This window comes from Rattus norvegicus, chromosome 7 (assembly GCF_036323735.1).
Source record: "Rattus norvegicus strain BN/NHsdMcwi chromosome 7, GRCr8, whole genome shotgun sequence".
Lineage (NCBI taxonomy): Eukaryota > Metazoa > Chordata > Mammalia > Rodentia > Muridae > Rattus > Rattus norvegicus.
The window spans coordinates 112,209,557-112,223,867 of NC_086025.1; the positions used below are offsets into that span (position 1 = coordinate 112,209,557).

At 54.4% G+C, this 14,311-nt stretch overlaps 1 protein-coding gene across 8 annotated transcripts in view; it reads right to left on the bottom strand.

The window, feature by feature from the left end:
* Positions 1-1,387: 1,387 nt before the first annotated feature.
* The window catches only part of Card10 (caspase recruitment domain family, member 10), a 41,101-nt gene continuing 28,177 nt past the window's right edge, over positions 1,388-14,311 (bottom strand). For 4 of the 8 annotated variants that reach the window (XM_039079260.2, XM_063263609.1, XM_063263610.1 and 1 more), the window contains 11 exons: positions 14,005-14,128; positions 8,994-9,110; positions 8,487-8,646; positions 8,147-8,258; positions 7,476-7,719; positions 7,254-7,323; positions 4,914-5,007; positions 3,803-3,961; positions 3,569-3,684; positions 3,066-3,178; positions 1,388-2,458 (listed from right to left, as the gene is read on the bottom strand). In XM_039079260.2, coding sequence (XP_038935188.1) covers positions 2,221-2,458; positions 3,066-3,178; positions 3,569-3,684; positions 3,803-3,961; positions 4,914-5,007; positions 7,254-7,323; positions 7,476-7,719; positions 8,147-8,258; positions 8,487-8,646; positions 8,994-9,110; positions 14,005-14,128 — 1,547 coding nt within the window. In that variant the 3' untranslated portion in view covers positions 1,388-2,220. The other 4 variants (XM_039079258.2, XM_063263608.1, NM_001130554.1 and 1 more) reach the window with 4 other exon arrangements.

A 14,311-nucleotide genomic window follows, 5' to 3' on the forward strand; every position in this document is an offset into this window, starting at 1 on the left:
CTACCTCTACCACAGGACCGTGCTCATCATAGCGTGCTCCCTAGAGATCACCTCTCGCTTTCTTTGAAGCTTTACACAAATATTATTCTGCCATGAGGTTTCCCCTGCCTACTTAAAGCAACCCTCCTTCCCAGCCCCCAAGCCCAGACCCTTCTCTCCGTCTTCCAGCTGTACGGTGTGTTTTACATATTTATTGTCTTATTCATGAAACTACTGGGGCAGCGGGTTTCTCCTCTTTTGTTGACTATGCAGAGCCCAGTACGGTGCCTGGCACACACTGGGCACTCAATCAATACTTGTTAATTATGTTAATTAAGCACAGGAAAGTGCTTGGTGGCTGTGAATGGATCTAGCCTGCTAAGGCTCCTGACACACTAAGACAATGAGGCGTCAGCCTCAGCCTGTCCCCTTCACAGCCCAGCTCCTCAGAACAGTGCCACCAGGGAACAACCTAGGCCTGGTGCTGGGTTCAGATCCATACGGCGTTAGGCAAGATACCTCTATCGTTTACAATATGATGGTGAGGGCCTGCAAGATGGCTCAGCAGGTAAGAGTGCTTGCCACCAAGCCTGAGGACCTGAGTTCAATTCCCAGCAACCACGTGGTGGCTCACAACCATCTGTAACGAAATCTGATGCCCTCTTCTGGTGTGTCTGAAGACAGCGACAGTGTACTCCCATATATAAAACTCATACATAAAATAAATAAATCTCAAAAAAAAATTTAAAAAAGAAAGGGATCTCAGGGCAGGTGAGAGGGCTCAGCAGGTGAAGCAGCTTGCTGACATGCTGACTGCCTGAGTTTGATTCCTAGGACCCACGTGACAAAAGGGGAGAACTGGCCTCTGAACATTATACACACACTCTGCACTCTTGCTCCCGCCTGCACACACAATACACATTTTTTAGTATGTGCTGCCACAGCGAGCACCTCCATAAACATTTTAAGTGAAATCCTAATCTCAGAGCCCAGGGGCACCTCTTCCAGCCCGTAGACTGCTCCCCCTCAGGTGACCATCCTCAATCTATGGGAGCAGCCTCAGGGACACCCACACACCCACAATTTGCTCTGGGTCTCCTGTACTTAGAAACCAGGTTTCTTAAGCCACTCCTGGCCTGTCGGTTTCAGTGACCTGACCAAAAGACACTGGTGATGAGGAAGGCAGGGCTGAGGGCCCCCCACCTGGCACTGAGGCCAGTAAGGTGACTCCAGCACAGATGGCGTGCGTCTCCGGGAGGAGCCAAGGAAACGTGACTCTCCCCATAAACTGAGCAAACTGGCAGGGACCTGAAAGGTGGAATCTGCCAGCGCTGGGGATGGGGACATAGGGGATGTATTAGGATAGGGGCCCCAGGCCAGGGAAGGAAACAAGCATAAGGTCACCAACTTCTATGACAAACTTTAATGACTCACTGTGTGCAGCTTGAATGACAAGGCCTGGGAATTACCCACAAGCCTAACATTCGGGTGGCCTAGCAGCACCACCACCCTGGCCTCCTAGAGGCTGGTGGAGAACAAAAAGTCAACTGAGAGAACATGTCCTGGTGTGCCAAGCAGAGCACACCGTGGTTAGTGCTGGTGTCACAAGGACAGTGATGTTTACACAGGGTAAGAGACGACACACATGAAAAGACATAAGGGTAGGAGCTGACTAGGGCAGCCGTGGTATCTGCATGACAACATACACAGGAAATGCCAGAGGACAGTAGAGCCGCGTGGTGCTGGGCAAGGCTGGGTACACAGACCCAGGCTGAGGACCCCAGTGACCTGGCACACCCAGGTGGAGGAACCAAACTGGAGATCCATGAGGACATGTGTGCAAATTTGAACAGTGGTGTGAGAACTCTATTCCAGGGTGAGTGTGTAAGGGCACAGACACACACATAAGACCCACAAACGGAAATATGGGAAGACCCAGAGCAGCAGGTCAGGGACAGGTATGTGGGCTCCTACAGCCTGTGCAGAGTCAGTGACAGACTGCGGTGAGAGCCTGGGACCGAGGTCCCACATTGGAGAGTCCATGGAGGGGACAAGGAAGGCCACAGCTGGGGAAGATCTGATTCCACTGAAGACACAGGGTCTCCTCAGGTGGCTGCCCCTCCAGCACAGGGTGAGTCCATGTATTAATGGTGAGTGTCCAGCACCGGCTGGAGAAGGCCCAGGCATCTGATGGAGGCGCTCTAGATAGTGGTTGGGGGAGACTGGGCATCGCATGGATCCTCAGGCCTCACTGCTGCTGCCACTGCCCCCTCTGCTGCTGCCTCGTTCCACCCACACAAGGCGAGCCTGTTCCTGCAAGATTCGGCCACGAACCACCTTGGCCAGCTCCTCTGCATGGCCCCACGCATGGGCAGGCACCTGCACCCAGGAACACGGCAGTCCCCAGAGCCACTGTTCTGAGCCCCGGCACTGACGGAGCAGCTCTGAATCCCGCCAGCCTGGCCTGCCCAACAGGCTCCTGCAGAGGAAGGGGGTGATCAGAGCTGGATGAGTATATGCACACACATGCACACACACACAGAGTACACATATATGATACATGTACAATACACATTATATGCACATACGTACATGACAGGCAACACACATAGTACATACCAATACATACCAATACACAATACGCATATACACATATAACTACGACACACATGATACAACAAAAGCACAATATACCTATGTACATAATGCACAGTATGTATTATGTGTGGCATGCGATATACACTTAGGCATGAAAGTTACCTATGTGATGCACGTTATGCATGATACACAGACAGGATACACTTATAATGCATTATACATTCATGACACACACACAATACACACCCAGAACATACACACACGATACACATTATGCACACATGATACATGTATGATACATGCATATCTATGAGACACATAGCACACTACCTATGACAGATACATATACCCACACACGACCTACCCTCTCTAAAGATAAATATCCACAATACATGACCCAAGCATGCACACAGACGGACAGGTAGACAGATGACAGGCACAGAGACAGAGGCTTTCACAGGAGGCACCCACACATGGCCACCACTCACCTGATCTCACGGACATTCTTCTCAGTCACCTCCACATGGATGACAATGGGGTAGACCTCGCTGTGCACCAACTCCCGTACTCCCCGTGCACCCAGCTCCAGCAGACAGTGCTTCTTTTCCGACAGACAGACAGACAGTTTACCCCTAGGCCCACCCTTCCCTGCTGTACCCGCCCTGCTACCACCTCCCGGGGAAAGTCCTGCTTCATTGGCAAAGACCCAAAGGAAACAGGAAACCCAGACTCAGGAGTGCGCTGGGGGAAAGGCCCTCTGGACCTCGGTCTCTACTCTCATCCCCATCAACCCCAGACAGCAAGCAAGACGATAGAAGTTCAGGAATAAGGATGTTCAGGTAAGAGACACCAGAAGACTCATCAAGTAGGCCCCAAGGGTCATTGTCCTAACCCAAGCAGCACAGGGAGGACACTGAGGAGCCCAGAGAATGGTCCAGTGGTTGGCTCTGGGTCCCAGAGGGCAGGCAGTCTTGCCCTGGCTGGCACTTACCTTCCCAACAGACTCCTGGATGGCACGGATCCTGCTACCCAGCCCAGCACTGGCAGGCCAGGCTTTGGGGGCTCCGGGAGCCGAGGATGTACACTGCTCCTCTCCAGAGAGACTTTCTGTGGAGAACAAGGACATGGACAACCCAGGACCACAGGCTTGGCTGCCCAATGCTACCCAGATGCACACCCCTCCACCCCATACCAATATACCCACCCAACCGGGTGGCAGGCTCACCCGCAGAGCACACTTGGAAATCCAGCCTGGAGCTGGGCAGATCCAGCAGATTGCGGATAAGGCGAGGTGCCAGGCACTCAGGCAGGAGCACCACAGGCCTCAGAGCAGACACCAACAGTGGCCGCACCAGGCTGTAGGGTTTTAGGCTTCGCTCTAGCTCTGCAGGAAGGAGTATGGAAGAGGTGAGAAGCTCCACAGGGTACTTAAATCAACATCATCTTCTGCCACCTTTTTTTCCTTTCCTGAGTCCTGTTGTGCTCCTACACACACACACACACACACACACACACACACACACACACACACACACACACTCAGAAGAGAATTGGTGCTCTTGCAGAAGGCATCTTTCTGATCCTGTCTCAGGTCTGCCCCCTACAGGCCACTCTGCACGCAACACCTAGGGAGAAGCTTCCAGCCTGCAAGGAGATCACATCACGTGACTCCCTGCTTTCAATGCTCCTCAGACTTCCCAACATCCCAGGGCAAAGGTCACATCCTCTTAGTGGTAACAAAGGCCCTGCATGAGAGCCTGGGGAGAATTCAGCATCTGACCCGCTCTTGCTTTAGCTGCCTGCAAAGTTAGGGTTTTTGTCTGCAGCCCAGAGCCATTCACTGTCCTCCCAGGTAACTTCAACTAGCCACCCCAAGCTGCAGTCACATCTTCCCAAGTCCCTAGACATGCTACTGGGCACTCACAGTCTCATCTGCTAGACAGGAAGCCCCTGAGCGCGGGGTTGCTGAGTGTCCTGGACTTCAGAGAGGCTCTCCACTCATCTACTGTACCCACTTTCCTCCAAAGTCACCACCTACCCTGTGCTCTTGTGACTGTACAGGAGCCTCACAGGGGCTCCTCCCCAGCCCCTTGCTCTCCTTGGTGTGGTGGGTGGTGCTGGTTATCAACCCTCCTCAGAGCCACACACACACACACACACACACACACACACACACACACACACACACACCAGCACCTACCAATGGGCTCTCTTCAATCCATCCCACCGTCAGGGAGCCTTGTCACTCGGGATTGTTCCCAAAGCCAAGCCAGGGGCCGCCCAGAGACACATTGGACACTTGTGCAGAGGGGATGTTCCCACCCCCTCAGACTCACCTGAGCAGGGGTCTGCAGGTAGCTGTTCCGCTGAGTCTCCTGCAGTGCCCCCTGCAGGCTTGGGCCTCACCAGCCCCAGGGCTCGCTTCTTCAGCTAGGTGGACAAGAAAGGAAGATCCTGCACAATCCATCCCAGCAAGGAGGGAAGGCCGAGGGGGCATCCTGCCATTGCTCCTCCCCCCCATGTTATCGCTCCATTCACACACACCCCACTCCTCATCCCTCATCCCCACCCGAAACTTCAGCCTAGACCAGCACAGTCTCTCCTCCAGTGAACTAGCAGCAAGGCCTTGGGTAGGAAAACCAATGACAGTCACACTACTGAGACCTAACCTAACAACCATGGAGCAAGCACAGTGGCGGGCACTGGGCCCCAAACATACATGGACTCATGGAAGCTGCTGGCTGTCCAGGAGGTAGCATTAAAAGTGAGCATGTACGGCTGCCTGCTCTTCACACTCCCCTGAGCACACACTCCCCTGAGCACACACTCCCCTGGACACACACTCCCCTGAGCACACACTCCCCTGCACACACACTCCCCTGGACACACACTCCCCTGCACACACACACTCCCCTGGACACACACACTCCCCTGAGCACACACTCCCCTGCACACACACTCCCCTGGACACACACTCCCCTGAGCACACACTCCCCTGGACACACACACTCCCCTGAGCACACACTCCCCTGAACACACACTCCCCTAAACACACATTCCCCTGGACACACACTCCCCTGAACACACATTCCCCTGGACACACACTCCCCTGAGCACACACTCCCCTGGACACACACTCCCCTGCACACACACTCCCCTGCACACACACTCCCCTGGACACACACTCCCCTGCACACACACACTCCCCTGGACACACACACTCCCCTGAGCACACACTCCCCTGCACACACACTCCCCTGGACACACACTCCCCTGCACACACACACTCCCCTGGACACACACACTCCCCTGAGCACACACTCCCCTGCACACACACTCCCCTGAACACACACTCCCCTGGACACACACACTCCCCTGAGCACACACTCCCCTGGACACACACACTCCCCTGAACACACACTCCCCTGAACACACACTCCCCTAAACACACATTCCCCTGGACACACACTCCCCTGAGCACACACTCCCCTGGACACACACTCCCCTGCACACACACTCCCCTGGACACACACACTCCCCTGGACACACATACTCCCCTGGACACACACTCCCCTGCACACACACTCCCCTGGACACACTCCCCTGAACACACACTCCCCTGAGCACACACTCCCCTGAGCACACACTCCCCTGGACACACACTCCCCTGAGCACACACTCCCCTGAGCACACACTCCCCTGAGCACACACTCCCCTGGACACACACTCCCCTGCACACACACTCCCCTGCACACACACTCCCCTGGACACACACTCCCCTGCACACACACACTCCCCTGGACACACACACTCCCCTGAGCACACACTCCCCTGCACACACACTCCCCTGGACACACACTCCCCTGCACACACACACTCCCCTGGACACACACACTCCCCTGAGCACACACTCCCCTGCACACACACTCCCCTGAACACACACTCCCCTGGACACACACACTCCCCTGAGCACACACTCCCCTGGACACACACACTCCCCTGAACACACACTCCCCTGAACACACACTCCCCTAAACACACATTCCCCTGGACACACACTCCCCTGAGCACACACTCCCCTGGACACACACTCCCCTGCACACACACTCCCCTGGACACACACACTCCCCTGGACACACATACTCCCCTGGACACACACTCCCCTGCACACACACTCCCCTGGACACACTCCCCTGAACACACACTCCCCTGAGCACACACTCCCCTGAGCACACACTCCCCTGGACACACACTCCCCTGAGCACACACTCCCCTGAGCACACACTCCCCTGAGCACACACTCCCCTGCACACACACTCCCCTGGACACACTCCCCTGAACACACTCCCCTGGACACACACTCCCTGGCCACTCTCCAGCAATGGGGTCTCCCAGGGACCTTATCAAGGGTCCTCACTTTACCATGGGCACAGTGGTGACCCACCCCAGGGACTGAAAAAGAGAAAATGACTGCTCTCCGGTGCCCACTGTGTGGTAGACATAGACTAGACTAGAACACAGGCCCATTCCGTCCATTTCATCTCTCAACCATCCTGCACAGGGAAACTAATCTTCTCTGTTTCCTAGGCACATAGTAGGTCAATTATGGTCACGGAGGTCTCCCTCTTCTCTCCTCAGGGATGCCCCTCCCTCTGTCGCCCATCCTCCCTGCTTACATTGCTTCGAGGACTTCGGTGTCTGCTGGAGATCAGGTATTTTTCCTGGACTTCTAGAAGTTGCTGAGCTCTGCAGGAGGAAGGTTGGGTCACACACGTGAAGAGAAAAGCAAGCCCCAGTGTCTTCTCCAACTCGTCCTGTCCCAGAAGGCAGTGAGGGACTCCTTGGGAAACATCCCATACCAGGTCCTGCAGGCCCCAACCCCAGGCTTCTGGCATCACCTCTGATAATTGGGCACAGTGCCCCGGTCCAGGTCCCGTAAGGTAAGGGTGTCCACTCGAGTGCAGAACCACTCCTGCCTCCGCTTGTAGGCTGGGTCCACCAACCGCAGGATCTCTTGGGCTTTCACACAGAGGGCATGCGGATCTGCCCGCTCAGGCAAGGAGAAGTTGGCTCGAATGTAGAAGGGTTCTGCACCTGGCCCTTTTGCCCAGACATCCAAGGCCTCATGGAAGGACTGACAGGCTGGGTTTGACAGGATAGGGAGGACACAGGAGACTAGTGAGCCCAGGGGTGATCTTCAAGGGACCTCAGGGACTGATAAGACCCACTACAGGCCTGGGCTGTAAGGACCTTCTTTGAGCAAGCAACTTAGTTACAGAAGAGTTAAGTGATTTGCCTGAAGCTTCGAGTCCCTAACAGTCAAGTCCCAGGACTCAAAGGTCTCTGGACTCCTAATGCAACATGCCCTTCATGGTTGGTGCTTCCTAAACGCAGAAAGAGAACGCATGCACACACCAAAAGGAGGTCACAGCCCTGCGGGGCACTGGGACATCATGGACTTCTACATCTACTTCTGGGCCCTTCTGCTCCTACCCACATCCCAGACTGAAGGAGCCCCGATGGGCTGGGTCTCATGCGTTCCACGGGTTCTCCCATAGGCTAAGCTTACCCTTTGAGTCCAGCAGGAAGGGGAGGGTGGAGCTCTGGTTCCAAGGTAAAGTCCTCTGCTGGACCTCAGCTTCCAGGCCTGTCCCCTCCAGGCCACTGCCTTCTGCCCTTGGCTGAGCCCAAGCAGACAGTGAATGATTTTAGAGATGTAGTTCTGTCGGGATGCTGTCATCATGCCCCGCCCCCCCAGTCTACAAATCAGATGTGAGTCACTGCAGGCTGAGGGCAGAGCGACTGCATCCAGACCCCAGAAACCCCACCCAAAGATGCTGCTCCACCAACAAATGTCCACCCTCGTTGAAGCAGGACTCCTGCCCCTAGATCAGGAAGAGGCATCTCACCTCTTTCTGTTCTGTCCTGGCGGAACCAGGCCCCGACAACACCCTTCGCACCACTGCCCCAGACCATCTGTCCCCAAGGATCGGCAGGCTATCTGGACTCTTATCCTGGGGGTCCAGGCCCCCAGAGGGACTCCAGCCGGACACTCGGATGGCCAGAGACCTGAGAAAAAGGGGTGGAAGGTGGGAATAAGAATCCAGTCAGTACTGTAACAGAGTACCCCGAAAGCAACCGTGATTCTGCTGCCTGAATAGGTCAGGAACCTCCCCCAGGGCCAGCACCCCTGAGGTGCCCTCTGCAACACACTTCCCCTGTCCCCAGCTTGGTCCTCCTGCTGCTGCCCAGCTACATATACCACTAACCCCACCCCTAACCAGCAGCACCCCTGTCAGATTTTGTATTTTCTCCTCAGTTCTGCCCTTCGGGCCCAGACATTTGTGAAACCCAGCCTGCACCCCTAACACCAAACCCAGTGTCTAACACACTGAGGACAAAGGAGCACAACTCACAATTCCAGGAGGGAGCATCCATTAGCCTCTAATCTAGAAGCGGCTGCAAGGGAGGGGCACAGAGGTTCAGAAGAGGCTTCAGGAGAAGATACCGCTGGGTCCCACCTCAGTATGGAACTGGAGTATTTTGTGACAGAGGGTGAGGGGTCAGGCTCTGGGGTGATGGGAGGCTTGCGGCACAGAGTATAGGGTTTGCAGAAGGTTTGATACCAGGAGCAGCAGCAGAAGCGGTAAGAAATTCCAGGCGCTGCATGTGTTCCCCAGCACCACAGTCAGCTCCTTGATTTCCAACTTAAAATCCTGAGCCACAGCCCCCAGAAAAGCCAGCTGGAACCTGCGTGAGTCACAGGAAGGTATCCATCCGCCCTATTCCCTGACACAAGGTGGCTGTGGCCACTGAAGCCAAAGACATGCCAGGATCCCTGTCATAGCAGAGTCCTGCCCATCCCTGGATGAGAACCGGTAGCTCTCGATGGCCAGTCTCTGACAAACTGACCCCCAAAGTCTCTTCTGTGAGCCTGAGGCTAGGCCAGTGGCAGAGGACAGCCTCTTCTCCCAGGAGAGCCTCTCCCCTACCTCGAGGTACTCACACTGCCCCTGCAGCTGGCACCTGTCCCCTCAGTCAAATCAAGAGCCATGCCCCTGGGGCCTGTCCTGGTTCATGGAGGCAGTGTGGAAAGACCTAGGCAGAATGGGGAACTCTTGAGACCTGTGCAATCAGCACTTAGAGAAGGAGGACCCCACTCAGTGTTATCTAACCAACCCATGGCACACAAGCCACCCTGGACAGCACTCAGTGCATCCCAACACAAAATCCTAATTACTTAAAACGAGTTTCTTTTGGCCATTTTTTTTAGAACTCAGTTGCACAGAGCATCAACTGCACAGATGACAACCTCGTGTCAAAATGTCAAAAGTCTGAGCATGCCTGCACTAAACTCTTCCTAAACCAGGGCCTGGACTCAGGAGAATGAACGGGCTGCTTGTCCACAAAGTGAGGATGACAGTGACACCCGCTGGCCCTGTGGGTGTGAGGGTCAGAAGGTCGAGGTACGGAGTTGTGAAGCCACCCTGGGCTGTGGAATTCCCCAGAGCCTGACTAATTCTGTTCTTGCCAGAACAGGATACAAAATGCAACCGTGCCTCCTCTCAAGTGAACTGGACCACACTCTATCCCTAAGACAGGGTCTTGGGTACCCCAGGCTGGCTTTCTATGTAGTTGAGGAGGACCCTGAACTTCTGATGCATCTACCTCACAAGTGCTGAGATTAGAGGTGTGTATTACCATACCCAGTTAACACAGTGAGTGCTAGGCTCTGTGCATGCTAGGCAAGTAATCTGCGTCACATCCCCAAGCCTAGACCATTGTCTCATGAGCCTTTGATTTCAGGTTCTTCCAGGTTTTCCCTTCCTGGGTGCAAGGTCAGAAAAGCAGAGAGGAAAATGCCATAGAAGGAAAGAGCATCGCGGCCTGACTAACCGTGAATGTGTGTATCCCACTCCTCAACCCCCACTCACCCCAACCCGTCCAGTCATGAATGGAAATGTAGTGTCTCTCAGCAGGATGGCCCCAAGGGAGGTGCTCAAGAAACTCTGGCCTAGCCTAGCAAGCGCAAGGCCCTGGGTTCGGTCCCCAGCTCCGAAAAAAAGAAAAGGGGAAAAAAAAAAAAAAAAAGAAACTCTGGCCAAGCTGGTGAGATGGCTCAGCAGGTAAAGGTGTCTGCTGTCAAGCCTGGTGACCTGAGCCCCATCTCTGACCCACATGATAAAACATGAGAATCAAATCCCATAAGTTGTCTCCTAACTCCACATTTGCTCTGTGGCATGCACCACACACACACACACACACACACACACACACACACACACACACACACACACAATGTGTGTACATTAAATAAACAAAATATAATTTAAAAAAACGCTTTGGCTATTTCCTGTTGTCAGGTGGGACTGGGAACAATCCCGTTGGTCCAATCCCCCCAATTGTTACAAACCCACGCACCACTGCCATCTCTCTGAGATCATAGAACTTCTGGTCTAAGATTCCTCCCACACCCCTGCCCACCCTGTAACCTAAAGATTCATTTCTGGCACCTCTCCTCTGGAACACCATGGACAGTCACCCTTCCCAGGTTCCTCAAGGACTCTGTAAACTTCCCTGAGCCTCACAAGCAGGCAGCCCACTCTGGGCACTTGTCAGAGTCTGGGAACAGCCTGGGACTGGGTGGGAACAATGTGCAGATATCCCCTTGTTTGGGACCTCGGTGGACTCAGAGGAGGGGAGAGAGCAGGACCTGCTAGCTGATCCTGACCACATCTGAGACTAAGGCCCTGGGGCCTGGAGAGACGTGGGCTATCCAATTCCTAGAAGGCTCCCAGCCCCACCCCTGCCTTGTCATAGACTATGTCATTCCTGCCTACAGTGAGTGGTAATGGGCCCTATGGCCTGTGAGTGTCCCTGTCCCAGAACACTGTGGGAGATCTCTGGGCTGTACGTGTGACAGAATTACATCAGTCAGGGACTTGGATGTTGAGGCTGAAGTCTGCCACACAGACGAGAAACACTAATGCTTCTGGCAATGATGCTACCATGTTAACGATGTGGGAAACTGAGGTACAAATAAGTTACCACTTCCCAAGGATGGTACAAATGGTGGGCAGCGGACCTGGACAAAGACTGTTAGAACTTTCTCTGTGTGTGGTCAGAAGGTTCTAGACATCTCTAGGACCACGTGAGTATACACAGTTACAGGGTTCTGCGGACAGACGGCAGACCAACTTTCTCTAATGCTCTCCCAGTACCCAGGGCCTCACGTCATTCTTGTATTTCCCCTACCATCTCCTCCACACAGCCATCTGTCCAGGGATCTTCTAGCTCCACTCCACCTACCCCAGTGCTTGCCTACCGTGTCCCCTAACAGAGTGGAGAGGCTGGAGGGGGTGATAAAGTTGGCCACTAAGAGGATCAAGAGCTATGTGTGTGACCCCCAATGTACACAGCAGACAGAAGGCAGACAGAAGGTGCCCAAACTACACCAGCCTCCAGTGGCTTTGGACAATTCCTGAATGGGTTCTGGGATGAAAAGACAGCTCAGTAAATACACACACTCTAGGACCGGGGTTTGATGCCTAGTACCCACGTGAAACCCAGGCCCTGGGTCTGTCATCTATGCTGAAGAAACAGAGACAGAAGGATCCCAAGAGTTTACTGACCAGCACGTCCATCCTACATCCCAAGATGTGGACAGCCATGCAAGGAAGTCACTGATTTCAACGCTGTCCTCAACACCTACGCAGACATTCCCATATTCTACTACGCAGACCACATTTCCTGGAGCACACACACCTATATGGGTTCTGCATAGCCACTGTAGTAGTTAGAATACCCAAGGCTGAGCCAGGTACTGTTTAATTCGGGAATTGTGGAGTGGGGGAAGCTGAGAGACATGCATTGTAATAGACCTACAGCATACACGGAAATAAAGGGGCCTGCCCAAGCCCCCAGGGGAGCAATAAACAGCAAATTTGAACTCAAGGCACTGGGTACACAGCCAGATCTTCCCCACATTGCTATAAGCCATATCCTGGGACCCAAGTGGATCACCCTGATCTGCAGTCAGGTGAGGGCCTGTCTCTCCTTCTCTTTTAGCCACCGGAGCCCACAGCCTGGTCTGTGGTCTTCCTCCAACTCCCTCTTCCCCAGAACAGTATGAGTAGGAGAGGTGACCCAGCCCAAGCCCAGGAGGATTGGGCCAGAGCCTCACTCCCGGTACTGCATCCTGGCGCCCCCTGGAAGACAGCCAGGGCTCTGCTGCAAGCTAGGCTAGAGGAAGGGCCACAGCAGGCAGGAAGGGAGGCACCTCCGCCCCTTCCCCCATAAGCATGTCCTGCACAGGCCTGAGACAATGTCACACTGGGCCCACTGCCTACACTGGGATTGCAACAGGAGCAGGAGGTGGGGGTGGGTGGGAGGGTGGGGAGCTGGAGGCCTGGCCAAGCTGACTCTAAGAGGCAGGAGGCCTCTGGTCCTGCTCTGCCCTGATCTATTTAACTTGACATTCCCCTACCCCTAACCCCACCTCACACTGGCTGGCATTCAGTGTTTCCTAAGGCTTTCCAAAAACCCAAGTGTGGTCCGGTCCCTGAAGAGGGTCCTAGTACTTTTCAATCATGGGGTCTCAAGTGAATTCATGACCATCTCTGAGCTTCGGTTCTGTAGTCTATGGCAATCAAAACAACACTTTGTCCCAGGAGTGAAGCCGCTGCCTTGGCACTGAAAGGCAGTAGAACATTCCCAGGCATCTAATTCACAACAAACCAACATCCACATGTCTGTGCCTTAGTCACGAGGCTGCCGGGACTCATCCACCCTGAGCCCTCCCCTTCCATCTCCCCTTCCCCGCTCCTCACTGACCCCAGGCCCTTCCCTGGCCAACCTTTCCTATCTTCCCAAAGCAGCCCTGAGTTCAAAGGTCTTCTGGCCTGGGGGCTGGGGAGTGTCCTTCCCTCGTGGACCAAGTGGGTCATTTTCAGGGCATCCTGCCCTGATGTTTTGTAACTTCTGTTTTGGGTTTGTGGTCACAACAGCTACAGGGACTCCTGTGGTGGCCCTGGTCCTTGTAAATGGTTTAAGTGGCTCAGCAGATCAGCTGAGTCCTGCCCACAGAGAGCTCAGAGCAGAGATGAGCAACTAAAAAGAAGTCGGAATGTACCTGCCAGGGCTGGATGCTTTGTTCATGTGAACTGGACATTTCCAGACACCCTCATGCAAAAGAGATCATTGTCGCCTTTAGCCAGAGAGGAAACCGAGGCCCAAGGAGCCTCCAGCAGCTCACACAGCGCAAACACTAACGGGATCTGAATCCTGGGGCTGCCCTGTCTGAAGGCTGTACTGATCATGAATGCTTTGAGCAGAGACGTGGCCTGCTGCCTCCCAGACGAGACCTGGACCCTTTGCAGCTCTGTGTGACACCCAAACCCTACTCCACCATCCTGGAGAACTGCTTACCTATTGAGGAAGTCCAGGCCACAACCCCGGGCCAGGAGGCCTTCCGGCTTTCCCAAAGGCCACACACTGTCAGATGACGATGATGAAGAGAGGCCGGGCGACCAGGGCTTAAGGGTCACACTCCCTGGAGAGGAAGAGAGAGGTCAGGAGTTTGAACAACAGAGACAACTGAAGGCAACAAAAGGAGGTTTGGCAGGCTAGTGGCCCCAGGAACAGAGAGCTGGGACAGGGCCGCAGGGCTCCAGTTTCCTAGAGGAGGAAGAGGTGGGCAGGAAGTGAAGGGCCCCACGTGGCAAGCCCAGGAGCA